General features: G+C 42.0%; 1 protein-coding gene across 1 annotated transcript in view; it reads left to right on the forward strand.

Moving 5' to 3' along the window:
- Positions 1-25,778, forward strand: part of LOC134348881 (phospholipid-transporting ATPase VB-like) — a 327,217-nt gene that overhangs the window by 283,522 nt on the left and 17,917 nt on the right. The window contains exons 13-16 of the mRNA XM_063052666.1: positions 1,248-1,833; positions 13,666-13,772; positions 17,387-17,513; positions 23,883-24,067. Of these exons, the coding sequence (XP_062908736.1) occupies positions 1,248-1,833; positions 13,666-13,772; positions 17,387-17,513; positions 23,883-24,067 (1,005 nt within the window). The remainder of the gene's footprint in view (positions 1-1,247; positions 1,834-13,665; positions 13,773-17,386; positions 17,514-23,882; positions 24,068-25,778) is intronic.

Here is a 25,778-nt window from a genome sequence, read left to right on the forward strand (position 1 = left end):
GATCGCAGCTGGACTGTACACACCATCTGTGTGGCAAGAAAAGCACAACAATGTCTCTTCCACCTCAAATGACTGAAGAAGTTCTGCATGAGCCCCAGATCCTCAACACCTTCTACGGAGAGCACCATTAAGAGGATCCTGACTAGCTGTAAGACCGACTGGTATGGGAACTGCACCAACCTGGATCGCTGGGCACTTGAGAGAGTGGTACAGACAGCCCAGCAGATCTGTGGATGTGAACTTCCCTCCACTGAGGACATTTATAGCAGCAGGCGTGTAAAGAAGGTCTGTAAGATCATGGGGGACACTAGTCACCCCAACCGTAAACTGTTTCAACTGCTTCTGTCCGTTAAACGGTCTCGCAGCATTAGAGGTAGGAACAACAGGCTACGGGACAGCTTCTTTCTACAGGCCATTCGACCTGTAAATTCACATGTCTGTACATTGCAACGGAGTCATAAAGCAAAGATTTTTACTCCCTCACATTGTGGGATGGATGCAAGATTTAAATAAATTCAAATTCAAATTCAAGTATCTCATGTTTCGGGGAAAGTAATTATAATACAATAGAGATTGTTTCCATTGTGCAAGAGTATTAAATGATTAGTTAAATTCTCTGTATTTTGTTAGCTTGTTGCTGTTGACTTCAGCAGTTGCTTGACTTCAAGCATTGGGGGTACTCCATACATTAATTTTATGATGTATATTTTTTGATTTTTTTTATTTTTCCATGAAATATTCAGAACAAATTATTCCTACTCTTAAATATTATGTTACCGCCCTGTATTAATTCCATGTACCATTTAACAGACATTTTCAGAGCATTATTACAGGTACTCCGAATCAAGATGTCAAGAAACTCTAAAAGCACCAAATATGGATACTTTTTGAGTCCTGTGGTAGTCACTTCTGCTTAAGCATGTATATATGGATACGTTGTGTTCTGTTGAGCCAAAATTCAAGAGTACAACTATTAATTTATTGTGTGATTTATGCCAGCAATGAAGAGTAACATTCAATTCCACTGAGACACGTTTATAATTCCCAACATGTAATTTTTCCAGCGTGAGAGAAGAGAAAGTGGATCTGTGTATTCTGTGTATATTTCCATGGCCTGTGGATAAAAGATCAAATGCTAATTATTTTAGCTGATGCAGTTTTCTATGATAGAGGCTGGCTGTTTTATCATCATCAAAGTAAGTCATGTTTGCAGAGGGTGATTTCTGATGTTGTTTTCATGTTAATAGGTTCTAACTTCATCATCAAAATCTTCAACACTGTCCATGGCAGAACAGCAGCATCTACTTCAAAGCCTTAAGACGTCACATGAAACTTCCATTTCCATGCCCAGTCAATCTAGCCCTGATGTGCCAGTGAGTTTGTGCAATACACCATTGTTGTCTTCCATAGTTAGTCCAACTTCTTCCTATGGTGCTGAGAGTACAACGGATGACATAGGTTCTGGAGAGGATAGCACTGATAATTTGAGTGAAAATGCTGAGGCTGGTAGTAACATCGGTGGAGAAGAAGTGAATATAATTGATGAACTTGATAAAAATATTTTCTATGAAGCTGAAAGCCCGGATGAGGCAGCCCTTGTGTATGCTGCTCGAGCATATGATTTCACATTACTATCCCGGACTCCCGACCAAGTGACTCTAAAGCTTCCTCAAGGAAACCTTCTGACATTTGAACTATTGCATACCCTGAAATTTGATTCAACACGGAAGAGGATGTCTGTGATAGTTAAGCATCCCATAACCAAAGAAATTGTTGTGTACACAAAGGGAGCAGATTCTGTTATTATGGAGCTGTTAGAGCAACCGGACAAAGGTAAGTGAATGTTTAATTTCAACTTTATTGTCATTCAACTATCTGCATGTATATAGCTAAAGGAAACAATGTTCCTCAGGGACCAAGTGCAGAACGTAGTACATATATCACATATAGCACTTAAAGTCATATTAACACAATAATATTAACAGTTAAAAAAGTATTTTGTAAATGAACTAATTGACATAAAATGCATATATGACATGTAGTTAAATATACAACAGTGTACTGCTACTGACGCGGTCATAAATAATGTGTACTGGGTCGTAGCGTGGTGATCGGAAGCTTCAGAGACTGGGGGAAGAAGCTGTTACCTATCCGAATGGTCATCCTTTCTTTCCTTTTCATGCTTTGGCTTTCTGGTGTCATCACGTAAGGAAAGGAGCCACCTGATCATTTCCTGGCCTTCAAAAGCCATCGTGCCATGCCTAACAGAATTATCCTTCAGAAGAGCTCATGAGAGTTGTTTCCTTAGTTGACTCTTAGTAAAATTGAAGTTTGGGGAAGGAGGTCCACCCCTATTCCTTGTCTTTACTCATGCTGCAAGTAGCACTTCTGAATCAAGAATCTTAATGTTTATTTCACATGGAGATTTTAAATTTTTCATATACTGCTGATTTAGCTATTTTAATGCCTTGGGTCTTTATGAGTTTTGCTTAATTTGATAGTGATATAGCTCAAAGTGTAGCTCAATTAACTTCTTGAGTTAGAAGGAAAGAAATCAGTTGGATTTTCTTCACACAAGAGCTTCCACAAACTGACAGACATTTGGTGACACTTCATTTGGAGTTCTGTATGTTGTGTCAGTCCAAGAAAGGGTGCCCTTGCTTCAGTGGGAGAGCATTCAAGCTTTTTGAAGCTGATTCTTGGGATGGAGTGGTTGACCCATGAGTTGAATGAGTTTTGAGGAGTTGAGGGAAGATTGAAAGTTGATGTAAAACAAGTATGTAAACTTTGTGAAGGGCTCAGAAGAGGAGCTACCAAGAGGATTCTGGCTCGTTTTAGAGAGACTAGGAAAAGGTAGCAGAATTGTATGTTCTCAGTTGATTTTGTGATGACTGTTTTGTCCACTGTGCTTGCCACTGATCTCAGTGCCAGATCTGCTTTGACTTATGGGCAAGCCAGATCTAACGCTACAGCATGTCCTTCTCTGCAAGGATACTGAAGGAAGAACAGAAAAATGGTAGGAAATGGTCTGGTGGGCAAGGATCGTAAACTTCCAAGAAGAATATGGGGGCTCAAAAGAAAAACTTTGACTTGCTGGAAAAAACAACTTTAGTTAATTAAGTCAGAGTTAGCTTAGTTACTTGTCAGTCAAAGCTATCAAAACATTGTACTCTAAACATGACTTGGTACCCTATATATACATTAGTTTGCATATAGAAACATAGAAACATAGAAAATAGGTGCAGGAGTAGGCCATTCGGCCCTTTGAGCCTGCACCGCCATTCAGTATGATCATGGCTGATCATCCAACTCAGAACCCTGTACTAGCCTTCCCTCCGTACCCCCGATCCCTTTAGCCACAAGCGCCATATCTAACTCCCTCTTAAATATAGCCAATGAACTGGCCTCAACTGTTTCCTGTGGCAGAGAATTCCACAGATTCACCACTCTCTGTGTGAAGAAGTTTTTCCTAATCTCGGTCCTAAAAGGCTTCCCCTTTATCCTCAAACTGTGACCCCTCATTCTGGACTTCCCCAACATCGGGAACAATCTTCCTGCATCTAGCCTGTCCAATCCCTTTAGGATTTTATACGTTTCAATCAGATCCCCCCTCAATCTTCTAAATTCCAACAAGTATAAGCCCAGTTCATCCAGTCTTTCATCATATGAAAGTCCTGCCATCCCAGGAATCAATCTGGTGAACCTTCTTTGTACTCCCTCTATGGCAAGGATGTCTTTCCTCAGATTAGGGGACCAAAACTACACACAATACTCCAGGTGTGGTCTCACCAAGGCCTTGTACAACTGCAGTAGTACCTCCCTGCTCCTGTACTCGAATCCTCTTGCTATAAATGCCAGCATACCATCCGCCTTTTTCACCGCCTGCTGTACCTGCATGCCCACTTTCAATGACTGGTGTATAATGACACCCAGGTCTCGTTGCACCTCCCCTTTTCCTAATTGGCCACCATTCAGATAATAATCTGTTTTCCTGTTTTTGCCACCAAAGTGGATAACTTCACATTTATCCACATTAAATTGCATCTGCCATGAATTTTCCCACTCACCTAACCTATCCAAGTCACCCTGCATCCTCTTAGCATCCTCCTCACAGCTAACACTGCCACCCAGCTTCGTGTCATCCGCAAACTTGGAGATGCTGCATTTAATTCCCTCATCCAAGTCATTAATATATATTGTAAACAACTGGGGTCCCAGCACTGAGCCTTGCAGTACCCCACTAGTCACTGCCTGCCATTCTGAAAAGGTCCCGTTTATTCCCACTCTTTGCTTCCTGTCTGCCAACCAATTCTCTATCCACATCAATACCTTACCCCCAACACAGTGTGCTTTAAGTTTGCACACTAATCTCCTGTGTGGGACCTTGTCAAAAGCCTTTTGAAAATCCAAATATACCACATCCACTGGTTCTCCCCTATCCACTCTACTAGTTACAACCTCAAAAAATTCTATGAGATTCGTCAGACATGATTTTCCTTTCACAAATCCATGCTGACTTTGTCCGATGATTTCACTGCTTTCCAGATGTGCTGTTATCACATCTTTGATAACTGACTCTAGCAGTTTCCCCACCACCGATGTTAGGCTAACTGGTCTATAATTCCCTGGTTTCTCTCTCCCTCGTTTTTTAAAAAGTGGGGTTAAATTAGTCACCCTCCAATCCTCAGGAACTAGTCCAGAATCTAAAGACTTTTGAAAAATTATCACTAATGCATCCACTATTTCTTGGGCTACTTCCTTAAGCACTCTGGGATGCAGACCATCTGGCCCTGGAGATTTATCTGCCTTTAATCCTTTCAATTTACCTAACACCACTTCCCTACTAACATGTATTTCCCTCAGTTCCTCCATCTCACTGGACCCTCTGTCCCCTAATATTTCTGGAAGATTATTTATGTCCTCCTTAGTGAAGACAGAACCAAAGTAATTATTCAATTGGTCTGCCATGTCCTTGCTCGCCATAATCAATTCACCTCTTTCTGTCTGTAGGGGACCTACATTTGTCTTAACCAATCTTTTTCTTTTCACATATCTATAAAAGCTTTTACAGTCAGTTTTTCTGTTCCCTGCCACTTTTCTCTCATAATCTTTTTTCTCCTTCCTAATTAAGCCCTTTGACCTCCTCTGCTGAACTCTGAATTTCTCCCAGTCCTCAGGTGAGCCACTTTTTCTGGCTAATTTGTATGCTTCTTCTTTGGAATTGATACTATCCCTAATTTCCCTTGTCAGCCACGGGTGCACTACCTTCCTTGATTTATTCTTTTGCCAAACTGGGATGAACAATTGTTGTAGTTGATCCATGCGATCTTTAAATGCTTGCCGTTGCATATCTACCGTCAACCCTTTAAGTGTCATTTGCCAGTCTATCTTAGCTAATTCACGTCTCATACCTTCAAAGTTACCCTTCTTTAAGTTCAGAACCTTTGTTTCTGAATTAACTATGTCACTCTCCATCTTAATGAAGAATTCCACCATATTATGGTCACTCTTACCCAAGGGGCCTCTCACGACAAGATTGCTAATTAACCCTTCCTCATTGCTCAATACCCAGTCTAGCCTGCTCTCTAGTTGGTTCCTCGACATGTTGGTTCAAAAAACCATCCCGCATACATTCCAAGAAATCCTGTTCCTCAGCACCCTTACCAATTTGGTTCACCCAATCTACATGTAGATTGAGGTCACCCATTATAACTGCAGTTCCTTTATAGCACACATTTCTAATTTCCTGTTTAATACCATCTCCGACCTCACTACTACTGTTAGGTGGCCTATACACAACTCCCACCAGCGTTTTCTGCCCCTTAGTGTTATGCAGCTCTACCCATATCAATTCCACATCCTCCCGGCTTATGTCCTTCCTTTCTATTGTGTTAATCTCCTCTCTAACCAGCAACGCCACCCCACCTCCTTTTCTTTCATGTCTATCCCTCCTGATTATTGAATATCCCTGAATGTTGAGCTCCCATCCTTGGTCACCCTGGAGCCATGTTTCTGTGATCCCAACTATATCATATTCATTAATAACAATCTGCATTTTTAATTCATCCACCTTGTTACGAATGCTCCTTGCATTAACACACAAAGCCTTCAGGCGTGCTTCTACAACTCTCTTAGCCCTTATACAATCATGTTGAAAAGTGGCCCTTTTTGATTTTTGCCCTGGATTTGTCGACCTGCCACTTTTACTTTTCACCTTACTACTTTTTGCTTCTACCCTCATTTTACACCCCTCTGTCTCTCTGCACTGGTTCCCATCCCCCTGTTGTGAACTAACCTCCTTTCGCCTAGCCTCTTTAATTTGATTCCCACCCCCCAACCATTCTAGTTTAAAGTCACCTCAGTAGCCCTCGCTAATCTCCCTGCCAGGATATTGGTCCCCCTAGGATTCAAGTGTAACCCATCCTTTTTGTACAGGTCACGCCTGCGCCAAAAGAGGTCCCAATGATCCAAAAACTTGAATCCCTGTCCCCTGCTCCAATCCCTCAGCCACGCATTTATCCTCCACCTCATTGCATTCCTACTCTCATTGTCGCGTTGCACAGGCAGTAATCCCGAGATTACTACCTTTGCGGTCCTTTTTCTCAACTCCCTTCCTAGCTCCCTATATTCTCCTTTCAGGACCTCTTCCCTTTTCCTACCTATGTCATTGGTACCTATATGTACCACGACCTCTGGCTCCTCACCCTCCCACTTCAGGATATCTTGGACACGATCAGAAATATACCGGACCCTGGCACCAGGGAGGCAAACTACCATCTGGGTCTCTGGACTGCGTCCACAGAATCGCCTATCTGACCCCCTTACTATCGAGTCCCCTATTACAACTGCCCTCCTCTTCCTTTCCCTACCCTTCTGAGCTACAGGGCCGGACTCTGTGCCGGAGGCACGGCCACTGTCGCTTCCCCCGGGTAAGCTGTCCCCCCAACAGTACTCAGACAGGAGTACTTATTGTCATGGGGCACAGCCACCGGGGTACTCTCTGTTACCTGACTCTTCCCCTTCCCCCTCCTAACAGTGACCCACTGGTCTGCCTCCCGTGGCCCCGGTGTGACCACCTGCCTGTAACTCCTCTCTATCAACTCCTCACTCTCCCTGACCAGACGAAGGTCATCGAGCTGCAGCTCCAGTTCCGTAACGCGGTCCCTTAGGAGCTGCATCTCGATGCACCTGGCACAGATGTGGACGTCCAGGAGGCTTGGAGACTCCAGGGCCTCCCACATCCGGCACAGAGAACAACAAACTCCCCTCACACTCATACTGCCCCTCTCCTCAAATAACAACAACAACAAAAAAAATGAATACCAAACCTTCCTCGCGTCGCCCGTTTCCGCCTAAGCCCGGTGAGCCGAAGCCCTTAAGCCTTCACTCTGCTCCTGGCTCACTCCACAGCCCACAAACTATGCTGCCCGCTGTATGAGGCTCTGTTCCTTTTAAATCTTCTGCGCTTCACTGCCCGACGTCACATGCCTGCGCAGACCCGCCTCTCTGAACGCCGATGGAAAAAAAACCAAAAAATTCAAAAATGTCTTCCTCCGCACTCCCAGACTATTACTATTAACTGTTTTGATTGAACTTTACAAGCTCCTGAGCCAGTACAGCACAAAGGAAATTGTGCAACACTTGGAAAGAGTCAGGGGCTAGAAGTTTGTGGTGGGTGGATGGAGAAATCCAGGGGAAGGTAGAGTCAGGGATTAGATATTGAGGCTTGGGGTGAGGGTTATCTGTTAGCAAATGGAGTGAGAGTGAGAAAGTCTGTAACGGTGAAGAAGTGGGTTGTCCATTGATCGGTGGGCTGCTGGAGAAGGTAGTGGGTGTGGAAATCAGTACTTGTGACCGGATAGATGGTAATCTGATCAAGTGATGGTCTGTTTAGGCACGGGCCAGGGACTTTCAGGGGCACAAAGGAAAGCTGAATAATGAAACTTAATGGGACCCTTGTCTGAGTCTGGGATTGCGTCAGGAGTGGGTTACAGGTAGAATTTGCAAATAGAATTGGGCTCTCTAAATAGAGAGCCTGGGTGGAGAATGAGGAGAGCGGTAGTGATAGGGGACTCGATAGTTAGAGGTACAGATAGGAGGTTCTGTGGTCATGACAGAGAATCCAGGATGGTTTGTTGCCTCCCGGGTGCCAGGGTCAAGGATGCCTCTGATCGCTTGCATGACATTCTGAAGTGGGAGGGTGATCAGCCAGATGTCGTGGTGCACATCGGTACCAATGACATAGCAAGGAAGAGTGAGAGGTCCTGGAGAGTGAGTATAGAGAGCTTGGTAGGAAGTTGAAAAGCAGGACCTTGAGGGTGGTAATCTGAAGATTGCTACCTGTGCCACGTGCCAGTGAGGGTAGGAATAGGATGCTCTGGAGGATGAACAAGTGGCTGAGGAACTGGTGTAGGGGGCAGCGTTTCAGATTTCAGGATCATTGGGACCTCTTCTGGGGCAGGTGGGACCTGTACAAGAGAGACAGGTTACACTTGAACTACAAGGGGACCAATATCCTTTCAGGGAGGTTTGTTAGTGCTGTTGGGGAGGCATTAAACTTGATTTACAGGGGGATGGGAACCAGAGTGCCAGAGCTGACATTGTGGATGGGGTGAAAATAAATGATGTTAAAAGTTCAAGCAAATCCGCTAATAGAAGGGTTGTGAGTGGTGGTAAAAATCTTCTGAGGTGTATATATTTCAATGCTAGGAGTATTGCGGGGAAGGCGGACGAGTTGGGGGTGTGGATTGACACGTGGAATTATGAGGTTATAGCTATTAGTGAAACTTGGCTACAGGACGGGCAGGACTGGCAGCTTAATATTCCAGGGTTCCGATGTTTCAGATGTGGTAGAGGCAGCGGAATGAAAGGTGGGGGAGTAGCATTGCTTGTCGGGGAAAATGTTACAGCAGTGCTCAGGCAGACAGATTAGAGGGCTTGTCTACTGAGTCCTTATGGGTGGAGCTGAGAAACAGGAAAAGTATGGCCACATTAGTGGGGTTGTATTATAGACCACCCAATAGTCAGCGAGAATTGGAGGAGCAAATCTGCAGAGAGATAGCAGGCAACTGCAGGGAACATAAAATTGTGGTGGTAGGGGATTTTAATTTTCCATATATTGATTGGGACTCCCATACTGTTAGGGGTCTAGATGGTTTAGAGTTTGTAAAATGTGTTCAGGAAAGTTTTCTAAATCAATTTATAGAGGTACCAACTAGAGGGGATGCAATATTGGATTTCCTGTTAGGAAACGAGTTAAGACAAGTGACGGAAGTTTGTGTAGGGAAGCACTTTGGTTCCAGTGATCATAACACCATTAGTTTCAACTTGATCATGGACAAGGATAGATCTGGTCCTAGGGTTGAGGTTCTTAACTGGAAGAATGCCAAATTTGAAGAAATGAGAAAGGATCTAAAAAGCGTGGATTGAGACAGGTTGTTCTCTGGCAAGGATGTGATCGGTAAGTGGGAAGCCTTCAAAAGAGAAATTTTGAGAGTGCAGAGCTTGTATGTTCCTGTCAGGATTAAAGGCAAAGTGAATAGGAATAAGGAACCTTCGTTCTCAAGGGATATTGCAACTCTGATAAAGAAGAAGAGAAAGTTGTATGACATGTATAGGAAACAGGGGGTAAATAAGGTGTTTGAGGAGTATAAAAAGTGCAAGAAAAGACTTAAGAAAGAAATCAGGAGGGCTAAAAGAAGACATGAGATTGCCTTGGCAGTCAAAGTGAAGGATAATCCAAAGAGATTTTATAGGTATATTAAGAGTAAAAAGACTGTAAGGGATAAAATTGGTCCTCTTGAAGATCAGAGTGGTCGGCTATGTGGGGAACCAAAAGAAATGGGGGAGATCTTAAATGGGTTTTTTTCGTCTGTATTTACTATGGAAACTGGCATGAAGTCTATGGAATTAAGGGAAACAAGTAGTGAGATCATGGAAACTGTACAGATTGAAAAGGAGGAGGTACTTGCTATCTTGAGGCAAATTAAAGTAGATAAATCTCCAGGACCTGAAAGGGTATTCCCTCGGACCTTGAAGGAGACTAGTGTTGAAATTGCAGGGGCCCTGGCAGATATATTTAAAATGTCGGTGTCTATGGGTGAGGTGCCGGAGGATTGGAGAATAGCTCATGTTGTTCCGTTGTTTAAAAAAGGATCGAAAAGTAATCCGGGAAATTATAGGCCGGTAAGTTTGACATCGGTAGTGGGTAAGTTATTGGAGGGAGTACTAAGGGACAGAATCTACAAGCATTTGGATAGACAGGGACTTATTAGGAAGAGTCAACGTGGCTTTGTGCATGGTAGGTCATGTTTGACCAATCTATTGGAGTTTTTCCGAGGAGGTTACCAGGAAAGTGGATGAAGGGAAGGCAGTGGATGTTGTCTACATGGACTTCAGTAAGGCCTTTGACAAGGTCCCGCATGGGAGGTTAGTTAGGAAAATTCAGTCGCTAGGTATACATGGAGAGGTGGTAAATTGGATTAGACATTGGCTTAATAGAAGAAGCCAAAGAGTGGTAGTAGAGAATTGCTTCTCTGAGTGGAGGCCTCTGACTAGTGGTGTGCCACAGGGATTAGTGCTGGGTCCATTGTTATTTGTCATCTATATCAATGATCTGGATGATAATGTGGTAAATTGGATCTACAAATTTGCTGATGATACGAAGATTGGAGGTGTAGTGGACAGTGAGTAAGGTTTTCAGAGCCTGCAGGGGGACTTGGACCAGCTGGAAAAGTGGGCTGAAAAATGGCAGATGGAGTTTAATACAGACAAGTGTGAGGTATTGCACTTTGGAAGGACAAACCAAGGTAGAACATACAGGGTAAATGGTAAGGCACTGAGGAGTGCAGTAGAACAGAGGGATCTGGGAATACAGATACAAAATTCCCTAAAAGTGGCGTCACAGGTAGATAGGGTCGTAAAGAGAGCTTTTGGTACATTGGCCTTTATTAATCAAAGTATTGAGTATAAGCGCAAATAACAGGAATTCTGCAGATGCTGGAAATTCAAGCAACATACATCAAAGTTGCTGGTGAACGCAGCAGGCCAGGCAGCATCTATAGGAAGAGGTGCAGTCGACGTTTCAGGCCGAGACCCTTCGTCAGTACTAACTGAAGGAAGAGTGAGTAAGGGATTTGAAAGCTGGAGGGGGAGGGGGAGATGCAAAATGATAGGAGAAGACAGGAGGGGGAGGGATGGAGCCGAGAGCTGGACAGGTGATAGGCAGAAGGGGATACGAGAGGATCATGGGACAGGAGGTCCGGGAAGAAAGACGGGGGGGGGTGACCCAGAGGATGGGCAAGAGGTATATTCAGAGGGACAGAGGGAGAAAAAGGAGAGTGAGAGAAAGAATGTGTGCATTAAAAAGAGTAACAGATGGGGTACGAGGGGGAGGTGGGGCCTAGCGGAAGTTAGAGAAGTCAATGTTCATGCCATCAGGTTGGAGGCTACCCAGACGGAATATAAGGTGTTGTTCCTCCAACCTGAGTGTGGCTTCATCTTTACAGTAGAGGAGGCCGTGGATAGACATGTCAGAATGGGAATGGGATGTGGAATTAAAATGTGTGGCCACTGGGAGATCCTGCTTTCTCTGGCGGACAGAGCGTAGATGTTCAGCAAAGCGGTCTCCCAGTCTGCGTCGGGTCTCACCAATATATAAAAGGCCACATCGGGAGCACCGGACGCAGTATATCACCCCAGTCGACTCACAGGTGAAGTGATGCCTCACCTGGAAGGACTGTTTGGGGCCCTGAATGGTGGTAAGGGAGGAAGTGTAAGGGCATGTGTAGCACTTGTTCCGCTTACACAGATAAGTGCCAGGAGGGAGATCAGTGGGGAGGGATGGGGGGGACGAATGGACAAGGGAGTTGTGTACCACTAAGCATATCTTTCCCTCCCCCCCTCTCTCTGCATTCCGCAGGGATCGCTCCCTACACAACTCCCTTGTCCATTCGAACCCCCCATCCCTCCCCACTGATCTCCCTCCTGGCACTTATCCGTGTAAGCGGAACAAGTGCTACACATGCCCTTACACTTCCTCCCTTACCACCATTCAGGGCCCCAAACAGTCCTTCCAGGTGAGGCATCACTTCACCTGTGAGTCGACTGGGGTGATATACTGCGTCCGGTGCTCCCGATGTGGCCTTTTATATATTGGTGAGACCCGACGCAGACTGGGAGACCGCTTTGCTGAACATCTACGCTCTGTCCTCCAGAGAAAGCAGGATCTCCCAGTGGCCACACATTTTAATTCCACATCCCATTCCCATTCTGACATGTCTATACACGGCCTCCTCTACTGTAAAGATGAAGCCACACTCAGGTTGGAGGAACAACACCTTATATTCCGTCTGGGTAGCCTCCAACCTGATGGCATGAACATTGACTTCTCTAACTTCCGCTAGGCCCCACCTCCCCCTCGTACCCCATCTGTTACTCTTTTTAATGCACACATTCTTTCTCTCACTCTCCTTTTTCTCCCTCTGTCCCTCTGAATATACCTCTTGCCCATCCTCTGGGTCACCCCCCCCCGTCTTTCTTCCCGGACCTCCTGTCCCATGATCCTCTCGTATCCCCTTCTGCCTATCACCTGTCCAGCTCTCGGCTCCATCTCTCCCCCTCCTGTCTTCTCCTATCATTTTGCATCTCCCCCTCCCCCTCCAGCTTTCAAATCCCTTACTCACTCTTCCTTCAGTTAGTCCTGACGAAGGGTCTCGGCCTGAAACGTCGACTGCACCTCTTCCTATAGATGCTGCCTGGCCTGCTGCGTTCACCAGCAACTTTGATGTATGTTTATTGAGTATAAGAGCTGGAATGTTATGATGAGGTTGTATAAGGCATTGGTGAGGCCGAATCTGGAGTATTGTGTTCAGTTTTGGTCACCAAATTACAGAAAGGATATAAATAAGGTTGAAAGAGGGCAGAGAAGGTTTACAAGAATGTTGCCGGGACTTGAGAAACTCAATTACAGAGAAAGGTTGAATAGGTTGGGACCTTATTCCCTGGAGCGTAGAAGAATGAGGGGAGATTTGATAGAGGTATATAAAATTATGATGGGTATAGATAGAGTGAATGCAAGCAGGCTTTTTCCACTGAGGCAAGGGGAGAAAAAAAACAGAGGACATGGGTTAAGGCTGAGGGGGGGAAAAGTTTAAAGGGAACATTGGGGAGGCTTCTTCACACAGAGAATGATGGGATAATGGAATGAGCTGCCAGATGAGGTGGTAAATGCGGGTTCTTTTTTAACATTTAAGAATAAATTGGACAGATACATGGATGGGAGGTGTATGGAGGGATATGGTCCGTGTGCAGGTCAATGGGACTAGGCAGAAAATAGTTCGGCACAGTTTTTCTGTGGATCCTATGGTTTCTAAGTGGTTTCTAGATACAGTATGAAATGCACATTGCTGAAAGCTATTGCTCATGTCCAGGCCTTTCATGCAAAACAAATTATGCGTACTGAAGAACCCAGAATGAAAATCACAGGGCTGGGTAGTCTCTGACTTGTCATCCACATTTTCAATTTCATCGAAATTGGGTCATATAATGCATGAAAGCATGGAGCTGTTTGAGTTACGGATTTTTTTCTTACCGGGGCTGCAATTTGTGTTGTGAACATCAACACTGCCAAACATGGTTGAGTTGATTTTTTTTCTCATTTACCAGATAACATTGAAGAGCAAAAGAAGCAAAGAAATATAATTGAAAAAACACAAAAGCATCTGGATCAGTATGCAAGTAATGGTCTGAGGACACTTTGTATTGCAAAGAAGGTAAACTATAAATTCTGAAGGACCTTGTTTCACTATAAGTACTATATTTAGGAAATGCTGTATTTTATGTATATCATTTGTTTGATCAATCCTTATTGGTTTCGTTGCAAATATCCTAACAGGCATAATCTCCATCTCAGTATCAGAATCAGGTTTATTATCACTGGCTTCCAATGACGTGAAATTTGTACTTTGGCAACAGCAGTACTGTGCAAAGACATAAAAATTACTATAAATTACAAAAATAAACACTGTAAATAATGCAAAATAAGGACTAACACGCTAATTCTATGATGGTAGAGGGGAAGAATCTGTTCCTAAACTGTTGTGTGAAAGTTTACTTTCCTCCACCAGTGCTGGTAATGAGAAGAGAGCGTGTCACAGGTGATGAGAGTTCTAAGTGATAAATGCTGCCTTCTTGATGCACCCACCTCGTAAAGATGTCCTTGGTGGTGGAGAGGGTTGTTCGAATGGCAGAGCTGGCTGACTCTATAATCCTTTGCAGGCTCTTGTGACTTGTGTCAATTTCAATAGAGAGAAACGTTCTAATTTACTTCATCAATGCGTAATTCACAATAAAAGTAAGTCGTTCAAGAAGCAACAGTAGCCATGGAGAGTCGTTTTATAAACTTAAATGGAATAGTTGAGAGCTTAAACAAATTTTGCGTGACAGTGCTGCAGCTGGTAAGACCACTGCCTCACAAGAACGGAGATTTTTTTTCAGATGCTGTCATTTGGAGTTTGCCGGTTCTCTCTGTGGCTGTGTGAGTTTCCTCAGGGTGCTCCTTTCTCCTTTCCCCTTGCCTATCCCAAAGACAGTGGATTGGTAGGTTCATTGCCATTGCCCTGAGCACATAGTAGGTGAGTGGTAGGCAGTTAGATGGATGGAATTTGAGGAGAATGTGGTGAGAATAAAATATAAAAGGTAATCATATAAGATTAGTGTAAAAGAGTGGTTAATGGTCAGCTTAGGCTAGGTGTGCTGTAGGGCCTGTTACCACATTTATTTTTATATAACTATAAAACTAGTGAAAATTGAGTATCCTCAGATACTGGATGAATGGATCACCTCCATCTTTGGAAATGAAGAGGAAGAGGGTTTATAAAGATTGATAGTGGTATAGAAAAAGATTGGGAGATATCAGAGCTCATAAGAATGATCATGAGAGGATAAGAAATGGGAGCTAAAGTAAGCCAAGCAATTCCTCGCATCTGCTCTGTTATTCAATAAGATTGTAGCTATTCTGATCCAGGGCAACTCCTCTCTCTTCCTTGGTCCTAATACCCCTTAACTTATGAATTATCTAGTGGTCTGTTTATCACAATGGTGATTATAATCAATTGCTGTAGTCATGGTTCTCTGTAGTAAGTAATTCTAGAAGTTCACAAAGCAAGTGTATTCTACGAGAAGGTGATTGCTTCTATTAATTGTGTTGTTTCTGGATCTTCAAGAAGGTTCTAAAGCCTAAGGTGGTCCTTTTGGATACCAGAATACCTAATAGATATGGTTTGAAATGTTAACTTTACTAAGAAACTAACCTTCTTATTCTATGGAATAGAAAATGTTTTTGTATATTTCTGAAGTATTTTTTGATGGATTTCATCACGGTGATGAATATTTGGAATTAATTGCAACAAACAGCTGAAGAGGCCAAGTCAATGGGTATTTTTAAAGTGGAGGTTGATATGTTCTTGATTAGTAATGGTATGCAAAGTTACCAGGAGAAGGCAGGAGAATGAATAATAAGCCAGCCATGATGGAATGGCAGAGCAGGCTCGAAGGGCCGAATGGCACAATTTTGCTCCTATGTCTTATTGTCTTACAGTGATTAAGGAAGCTAATTTCCTGTGATTACACCATTTTCAACATAAATCCTACTTTACTAAATTAATACTTTTAAATATGCTAAGGAATATTATTGAAGGCAAAATATTAAAGACGTATCAAGAACGGGAGACATGGATTTAATTATTCCCATCTCTGGTTTCCAGTGCCTGTAATCCAAGTATCAATTGAAAACAACAGTTTCACTTGGCATAGTCAACATTACTCATTTCATCACAGTGCTGATTTTCCATATGATCTTAATCATGTTTGCATTGCACTGATTAGCAAAACGCAATTCATCCTGGATTTCAAATCCTAGTTCTTGTGCCAATACATAAGCCGCAGACAATATTCTGTACAGAAAACTATTTATTTTATGTAATACTCTACAGGGTTCGGAAGATCAGAACTATCTATCTGACCATCCTCAGTTGCCCCAGCTCTATGTCAAACAATTTAGCATGCCAGATGATTATTGTATAACGTACGAGGGGTGATTGATAAGTCCGTGGCCTAGGGTAGAAGAAGTCAATTTTAGAAAACCTAGCACATTTATTTTACAACATAGTCCCCTCCTACATGTACGCACTTAGTCCAGTGGTCATGGAGCATATGGATCCCTTGTAGAAGTCGGTGTTTTGGACCTCCAGTAAGTGGTCCACAGCAGGGGTGATTGATAAGTTTGTGGCCTAAGTTAGAAGGAGAAGAGTTATACAGCTCTCGTTACATGCACGTGAGCTCAAGTCTTTGAGTGATTATGCAGAAAGTTAGAAGTTAATAACTCATCTCCTTCTACCTTAGTTCACGAACTTATCAATCACCTCTGCTATGGACCACTTTCTGGAGGTCCAAGACGCCAACTTCTACAAAGTGTTGGAGCTGGAACTGGATGAACTCCGGGTCATTCGGGAGGCTGAAGGGGTGATAGATAGGACATATAGAGAGGTAGTTATACCCAAGGTGCAGTACACAGTAAACTGAGTGACAGTCACTAGTAGAAAGGGGTTAAGGAACCAGTGCAGAGTACCCCTGTGGCCATCCCTCTTAACAAGAGGTATATCACTTTGGATATTGTCGGTGGGGGGACGGGGGAGGGTGGGAGGACCTAACAGAGGAAAGTCACAGTGGTCGGATCTCTGGCACTGAGTATGCCTCAGAGACTTAGGCGGGAAGGGGGACAAAGACGCAAGCTGTGGCGGTAAGGGATTAGTAGTTAGGGGAACAGACAGGAGATTCTGTGGGCGAGAGCAAAATTCCCAGATGGTATATCATATGAAGAGCATCTGATAGCTCTGGGCCTGTATTCACTAGAATTCAAAAGAACAAGGGGTAATTTCAAATGGTGAAAGGGTTTGATAGAGTGAATGTGAAGAGGGTGATTCCTATGGTGCGAGAGTCTAAGCTAGAGGACACAAACCTCAAAATATAGTGGTGTCCTTTTGGAATGGAGATGAGGAAACTCTTAAGCCTGTGGAATTTTTTGCCACGGGCAGCTGTGGAAGCCAAGTCTTTATGTATATTAAAGATAGAGGTTGATAGATTCTTGACTGGTCAGGGCATGAAGGGATACAGGGAGAAGACAGCAGTTTGGGGCTGAGAGGAAAAGTGGATCAGCCATGATGAAACGGAGGAGCAGACTCGATGGCCTAATTCTGCTCCTTTATCTTATGGACTCACAGTCTTATGGTAACTTTTCGGTCAAAAGGAAAAGTAATTTAAACTTAAGTTCATTTTGATATATATATTCTGGTACTAGTTTTTTGTTCTGTTTGTTATTTTTGCTTAGGTCTTGACTGATGGTGAATATGAAAAATGGGCTAATTTAAGGCATGAAGCAGAGACCAGTATTGACCGTAAGGAACCATTGATTATGGAAACTGCACTACAAATGGAAACAAATTTGAAGTTATTGGGTAATTTCTATGATTATACTGTATGCTTAAATAAATATGAACAATAATTTGGTACATCTTCTCTGTTTTAGCCACCATTACAGTGTCTAAGAAACACTCAACTCAAGTTGAAGTTCACGTTTATTGTCATCTGACTGTAGATGTGTACAACCAAATCAAACAGTGTTCCTCCGGACACAACATATATCACACACCGCACATAAACCAAAACATTATACTGTAAATAAGTTAATAAAATATAATTCAAAATGCATGTAGTAAAGCATAGCACAGGTAAGCAGTACAGTAAACAGCTTATTGTCCGAGTGATGGATATAAATATGATATTGAGACAAATCCTAGTGGCCTGAACTCACCAGCCAGAATCTCACCTACTGTTACCCCACTAGTTACCACTTCCACTTGCAGAGAGTATACCCACCTTTTTGAAGCATCCTGGATTTCATTGAAATCGTATTTACCAGCATAATCGGGATCTCTAGGTTTCATAAGACCATAAGATATAGGAGCAGAATTAGTCCATTTGGCCTATTGAATCTGCTCCTCCATTTCATCATAGCTAATCGAATTTTCCTCTCAGCTACAATCTCCTGCCTTATCCCTGTATCCTTTCATGTCCTGACCAATCAAGAATCTTTTCTAAAGATCTTATCTCCATATCAGTGTACCAGTCAAAGCATTGTGATACTATTACAGAATTGGATGCCTCAGTAAGACTTTCTTTTGGTCCATATCAAATGAGTATATGTATCCTGTACTGATAGTAGAAACAATTTTGCCAAACTCCATAACAAATGGCTAAAGAAAGATCTACATTGTTTGGAGTTAAGAAGAATAAGGGGTATTAAAACATGTTTAAGAATATAACAGGGCAGATGATGAGGCAATTCCACTGGTACTACTTACGTATTTGATGCCCATTACATTGAGGGCATTTAGGGCAGCATTTAAGGTCCTCCATCTCTTCCTGTCTTTGGCTATCTTCTATATTGTGCACCAGTTATGGTTCAGGGTCCTCATTTCTGCCTCTGCACTACAGCGCCAAGTTGTCTATGGTCTCCCATATTTCCTCCACCCTTCAGAGGTCAAGTGAAGTGCTATCTTGATGATCGAGTTGGCCTCTCATCACATGCCCAGTCCATCTCCAACATTTTGTCATGATGACTGTGCTCCTATCCTCCTGATTACACTGAAGGAGTAGAGTGTGGTTGGAGATACTTCTTGGTCAGAAAATGTGGAGGATCTTCCAAAGGGTCATGGTGTAGAATGGCAATGGCTAGGCAAAGTTGCTCTCTCTCATGTGCCAGGGCTTTCACTAATGCCCTGTATATGTAGCTTGTAATGAGGCATTTCTGCAGTTATTTGTGCTAGTTTGCCAGTATTGTACATGGTTTGTACATTCCAAAAAACAGTTTTGGTCTTGGTCTAGGCAGTGTTCAGGGTTTCCTTCCTCATGCCAGTGGCTTCCTCTTGGTTTTCACTACTGTGAGCCATGCAAGCCCTGGGTGGAGACTCAGGAATACCGTTGCACACAGACATGGAAGGAATTTTCATTGCTGTTTCAGTAACAGTTTCTGGACCAGTCAGTGTTGTTAGTCCTGAACTGAGCCCCAGAAACTGGAGGATCGATGGACCATTCTTAATCTGGCCTCTACCCATTGACCTGTTTGGCATGGTGACCTTACCACAAGCCAGAGCACAAGGCCCTGACTCCAGCATAGTTCTCCAGGTCATTGAGGCATGCAAGTCTCCAAACCCTTGGAGCTTCCACAGGTTGAAGAACTTTAAACAATGGCCATTGTTACAAGATTAGGTGGCATCATTTAAAACTAAGGTGTACAGGTGTTTGTGCAGAAAATATCTTGAATTGGAAGGTTATGAAGGCTAGATCATTGGAGGTGATTAAAATGGAAGTAGATATATTCTTGAATGATTGAGGGCAATGGGGTTCTGACACAGGTAAGGCCTAGAGCAGATCAATCATTATATTGAATGGTGAAGCGGTGTTGAAGGGCCAAATGGCCTACTCTCACTTCTGCTTTCTTATGTTCTCATACACCTAATGCCTGACCCTTTAAGGTAGGTTTCCAGCTACAAATGAACTGAAATATAAATAATCATTCCTCAAAATGATAGCACATTCATCCATCAAAGCTTAGCATCTGTCTGCTGTGCAGTATTTTGATTTATGGTAGTACAGGTACGTGATAAAATTGTCCCTCTACTGTTTGTTTTCAGTACTCCACACTATACATTCCTCCCTAATGTGCTTTTTTTGGATTTTTCTGTAACTGACATTTTATTTAACCTTCCATGTTGAGATATTCTAAAGCCAGATTTGTCTTGGGCTTCATTTGCAATGAGGTCACTGAAAAGTAGCAAGATGACTAAGCTGTTATCTGAAAGTCTGCAGTAGAATCATCTTTTACAGACGTTGGGTGAATTGTGAAGGACTTGCTCAGAGAAACGGAGATTTTATTTTACTTTTCACACCTCGTATCGGCACCACGAGCTGCCAAATTGAAATAATTCATTGTGCAAACCAGATGGTTCAGATCAATCTCAAATGTCCTTGTATCAGCAGAACATCTTTGCTGCTAAAAATAATCAGCATTAACTGATAAGTTAACAAGAGTCCTTCTCAAAGAGATGAGGTTTCAATCTGATTCCCCTTTATTTTCCATGATGAATATTCTCTTTTTCTTTATTAATAGCCATTTTGATTTATTCCCAAATAATACATCAAATGATAAACTGACAGAAAAGTTTTTGAGGCTGTTCAATTTAAAAGCATTGCCTGATTTAGTTTCAGCTGAATTAGCATTTTCTTTGTAATCATGATTCCATTTGATGCAATCATTTTCGTGCTAGTCGTGGAACATGACAATAATTCTGCAGTTTCAGTAGCAATCATTTTGATTGTTCTTCATTAATATTCAAAAATCAGGGCACCTATTCATTGTACTTAATCAAGTAAAACTGACTTCTAATCCATTCAGACATATATCCACTCAAATCCAATGGAAAATGATTTGCATTACTTGGAAAATGCTTTGGTTTTAAATAATGGGACCTTGGGAGATAAACAATAGCCGATATTCCAAATTTAAACTTTGACTGTCCATCTATTAAGTCGCAACAACTATGTTGCACAATAATTTGGTTCTAATGGATGAAAGTAAATGCAACAATACAAACAAGTTTTGAAGTTAGTGTGAGTCACTTCCAGCTACCACAGTATCAATATGCCAGCATGACCAGCAAATCAGCTGCACCTCTTCAACATCTGTTTCTCCCAGAGATGCCAGCAAGTGAAATTTTGGGACTGTTTGTGACAAACTAATACCACATTTATCTTTCTATAACATTTCTTCAGAAAGACATTTAGAACCATCATACAATAGCTAATGCATAATTACATACTTTGCAAGTTAACATGCTCATATACAAACAAGAGAAAATCTGCAGATGCTGAAAATCCAAGCAACACACACAAAATGGTGGAGGAACTGGGCAGGCCAGACAGCATCTATGGAAAAGAGTACAGTTCACGTTTCAGGCTGATACCCTTAGGCAGGACTCATACAGTTGAGACTCTTATTTGACAGTCTCTGTTTCAAACTGTCTGTGGAAATGTTATGTTCTCGTAAAGCAGGCATGCCACGGATCTCCTCTCGCCAGTGGAATTTCAGATGCAAACACAAAAATGCACTACAAATATTTTCATCCTTTTTTTCTGTATGTTAAACCTTTTGAAAAAGTGTTATAGTAGTTTGCATTGAATTAATTGCTGAGACATTGCATGTAAAGTTCCCATCAGGAAGCTGTTTTATCATTGCCATGGTTTTCGTGGAGATAAATGCCATATTCTGAAGACACGCTTGCCATAGGAATTGCACACACAAGCTACATAAACATTTGCCATGGAGGCACTGGAAAATATGAGGAAAACAGCAGTCTCCTGTTTGTTTGTTTATGCACTCTTAAACAATGGGCTGAATAGATCGAGTCATGCACCATGACAGAGCCCATGCCACTGAAAGCTACGGAATGAGCAAGGGACTTGGCATGAATTTGTGATGTGAATTGTATAAAGAGTCTGCAATCAGTGATGGAGCAACTGGGGAAGTTTCCATTATCCAGTGTATTACAAACTGAAGCTGGCTAATGCTGTGTGCCAAGCAACAGAATCACTGTCCTATTGCTTTGACATCTTTCTGCGGTCTTTCCATAATGGGTGTCAATTTTTTTTGAGAGTGCTCAAGATTTTAAATTGCATGCAGATGCTCCAATTTATGTCAATAATGAGCAGGCATGTGGTGTGTGACTTAATACACCAGTATGTGCTTGACCAACAGCCAGGAAATCAAAAGCCATGAAATCATAGGATGTCCAGGCTAATTTCTCAATGAGTGCAGTTTTACCTGAAAATAAATTTAGTGAGATCTAACACGGGAAAATTGTTTATATCCCTAGTTACCCATGAAAAGCAGACAGTAACAGATCCATTGTATTTTCTTGGCTCATGTGAGTTCAGGTCCTAATCCAGATACTTGTGCATCTAGGCTGACAGCTTTGTGTTGTTCTGAGAGTGTTACATTATCAATGATTCTTCTTAAAACTGAATACCTTAAACCAGATCTTGCTTGATCTTCCAGAGAGTTTCAAAAGATTCTTTGGCATTGAATTATGAGCGGGTATGGATAGATAGATGCAAGCAGGCTTTTTCCACTGAGGTTGGGTGAAACTAGAAATAGAGATCATGCGTTAAGGGTAAAAGGTGAAATGTTTAACGGGAACATGAGGGGGCATCTTCTTCACTCAAAGGGTGGTGCGAGTGTGGAACAGCGCAAGTGGCGGATATAGGCTCAATTTCAAAATTTAAGAGAGATTCAGATTGGTGCATGGATGGGGGGGCCATGGCCCTGGTACAGGTCGATGAAGCTAGGCAGATTAATAGTTTGGCATGGACTAAATGGGTAGAAGAGCCTTTGTCTGTGCTGTAGTGTAGTGTTCTATCATTCTATGACAATTTGAAGTAAACCAAGAAAATTATTTTAGTATTTCAGCCACCAAAAATCCTCACCTATTTTATTACCCTTTGTCATTCCTCACTGTGTGCTAATTGGCTGCAGCTTTTAAATTGACCCAGTGGTGACTTATTTAAAATGTATCTCATATAAATTTTGGGGGGCATTGCAGTAGCATCAAAGCTGCCCTATAAGTGAAAGCATTTTCATTTATCTTTCTTAATAATTTTCAAAATTGTCTTACTATCAGTATTACACCTGAAATTTAAACTCCCTCAAAGATTATCGTAAATGTCTAGTAGGTGAAAAGAGACATAGCTTCTGATTCCCATGATAGCACAATCAATTTCTTTTCCTCTTCTTTCCATTTTGAAGCTTGTGATCTGTCACATTTTCCATTTTGTAGTATTGTTACAGAACAATGAACACACAGCCAAAAGAGTACTTTATAGTTCTGAAGCACTTGGTGACATCATGTAATGGCTTTTATTTTCTTTCTATCAAAGGTTCAAAGGTTCATTTTATTGTCAAAGTGTTCATGTACAATACAACTCTGATAATTGTCTTCTCCAGATAGCTATTAAATACAGAAAGACCATGTGTGTTGATGAAAGAAAAGACATTAATTCCACCTCCCAGCATGAGAAAGAAAAAAAACTTGCAGAACCCCAAATCCGCCCTCCCTTGCTGCAAAAAAACCAGCAACAATACATTCCCTGACCTCATCACTTGCAGAAAAACAACGATAACAGTCCCAACCTAATCACTCACAGAAAAAGCAGAGACAATACCAGTCCCCAACCCCCCTCACTTGTAGAAAAGAACAGCGACAAGCACCAACCCCCCCTTACAAGAAATTAACAGCTCACCTACCTGCTAATCAGCCACAAGAAAGAAAACATCAAACAACTGAAGGAAACCAAACCAATGTACAGTCCAATAATTACATAAACCTCAGCAAACCTGAAACTTTTTCGTCTGCATGAGAGCAGAGCAGCTGCACGAACTCAGTCCTTCTGTAAGGAGTGACCACCAAACCAGATCCAAACCCCGTCAATCTGGGGCCAAGTGCACGGATCCGGCTGCTGATCGTCTCTGCATTCACTTCGATGCTTCAATCTTCCTCACTGCTTCCAGATAGAGTCGTTCATAACCTCGTGCCCCATCTCTTGTCTTTTCCATGAGTCAGCTTGTATTCTCAGTCCTTTTTGGCCTCCCTTCCCCCACCCGTCTCTAATATCCAATTTTTGTCATGTGCAATAAAGTCATTTAGTTGCCAGATAAGGAATTAGTTGAGAAACTTTTTTAATAGTTGGTCTATGTACTTTTGTAACAAAAGGTGCAACAGGAATTGAAGATCGTCTTCAGGATGGTGTGCCAGACACGATTGAAGCCCTTCAGAAAGCTGGCATATTGACTTGGGTCCTCACAGGAGATAAACAAGAAACTGCAGTATATATTGCCTATGCATGTAAGCTTCTGAATCCAAATGATTTTATCTTCACTCTAAATTGTGAAAACCAGGTGAGAGTGGTTTTATATTATAATTATTACAATTAATAATTGAATACAAGATTTGGAGATCATGCTTCAGTCAAATAGTGTTTTTCAGAGTCCACATATGGACAACCATACTCAGAATTAATCTCCTTACTTAAAGAAGGATATTTATGTGATGGGCATAGTGAATGTGATTGGAAGCAGTTCAGAGAACATGAACTATATAATGGCTAGAATGGTAAAATTGTCTGTTGAAGAGAGATTGGCTTGTGTGTACTGCTGGGAGAGGAGAATGGATTGAAATGCACAACACTTTAAAGAGTTTTGACTGGAGGATACTGCTTCCTGAGAGAGCAACTGGAATTGTGTTTAATGTTATTTTTAAAAAAACAAAAAAAAACTATTTAAAGCAGAGTAGAAGTGTTTTTTTTCACTCTGAGTATTGTGGGTCTTTGAAACCCTTGCCCTCAAAGAGCAAATAAAGAAGAGTTTTTTGAATATTTTGGTCAGAAACAGATTCCTCCAAACAAGAGGTGAAACGTTAATACAACTGGGCCAGGAAATCTAGAAGAATGTAAGACCTTAGAGACATCAGAGGACATTTGATTTAATGATAACTCTACAGTGATATGGAAACCCATGACAAACCATAACATAATAATTTCTAAGAAACAGAGTTTAAAATCCTGATGGGTCTTGACGGAACAAATAAGATGACATTGATTTGGCAAAGGAAAAAGCAGCCATGGTCATCTTACATTGAGACCAGAGATAACAAAAATTCCAGTAACAATTAACCTACAAAATATCCAGATTCAAGTGGTGTAACAGTGGCTACAGAAGCCTAACAAGCTTCTAAATAAAATTACTAAAGCAGCTTATCATGATTACTGGAAAATTCACTGAACAATTACATGCACTGTACAAATACCCATATGAGGCTATGCAGCTTTATGTATTGCACGAGACAAGTCTCATTATTTCAGTAACAATTCAATATTTGGATTAACCTATTGTTCAGACATGTCTTAACATGAATTGGGTTTGAAAAGATCACATTATTTCAGAATGTTATTAAATCCTTTTTGGAATATCCTTTGCAAATTTTTGATCCAAACTCCTAATAAAATATAGCCGCTGTCATAGCTTCTCTGTAATTGCATCAACGTGTTGGACGCAGGATAGATCTTTAGAAATGTTGACACCCAGAGACTTGAAACTGTTCCTCCTTTCCACTGCTGATCCCTCGAAGAAGGCTGGTGTGTGTTACTCTGACCTACCTTCCTGAAGTCTACAATCGATTCCTTGGTCTTACTGATTCATGCTGAGTGCAAGGTTGTTGTTGCTACACCACTCAACCGGCTGATCATGCACTCCTGTATGCCTCTTTGTCACCATCTGGAATTCTGCCAGCACTTCTGGTATTGTTGGAAAATTTATAATGGCATTTGAGCTGTACCTAGCCACAAAATTATGGGTGTAGAGAGAGTAAGTTATGTAAATGACAATAAGAATATATGAAATCTTTCATTTTTAGAATGAAGTAAGATGATTTCAGGTTCTTACCTTGGTAGGCTTAATGCATTGCCTCACAGCAAGGCTGACAATTCAACACCGAAGGAGTGTCAAAGTAAGCATAAATCATTCGGAATCTAATCTTGGGAACTTGAGCCTGGGATGTCGGGGTTAAGCAGTCTAATGTCATATTCATTGCCTATGAATCTAAGAATCTTGG

This window comes from Mobula hypostoma, chromosome 7, assembly GCF_963921235.1.
Source record: "Mobula hypostoma chromosome 7, sMobHyp1.1, whole genome shotgun sequence".
Lineage (NCBI taxonomy): Eukaryota > Metazoa > Chordata > Chondrichthyes > Myliobatiformes > Myliobatidae > Mobula > Mobula hypostoma.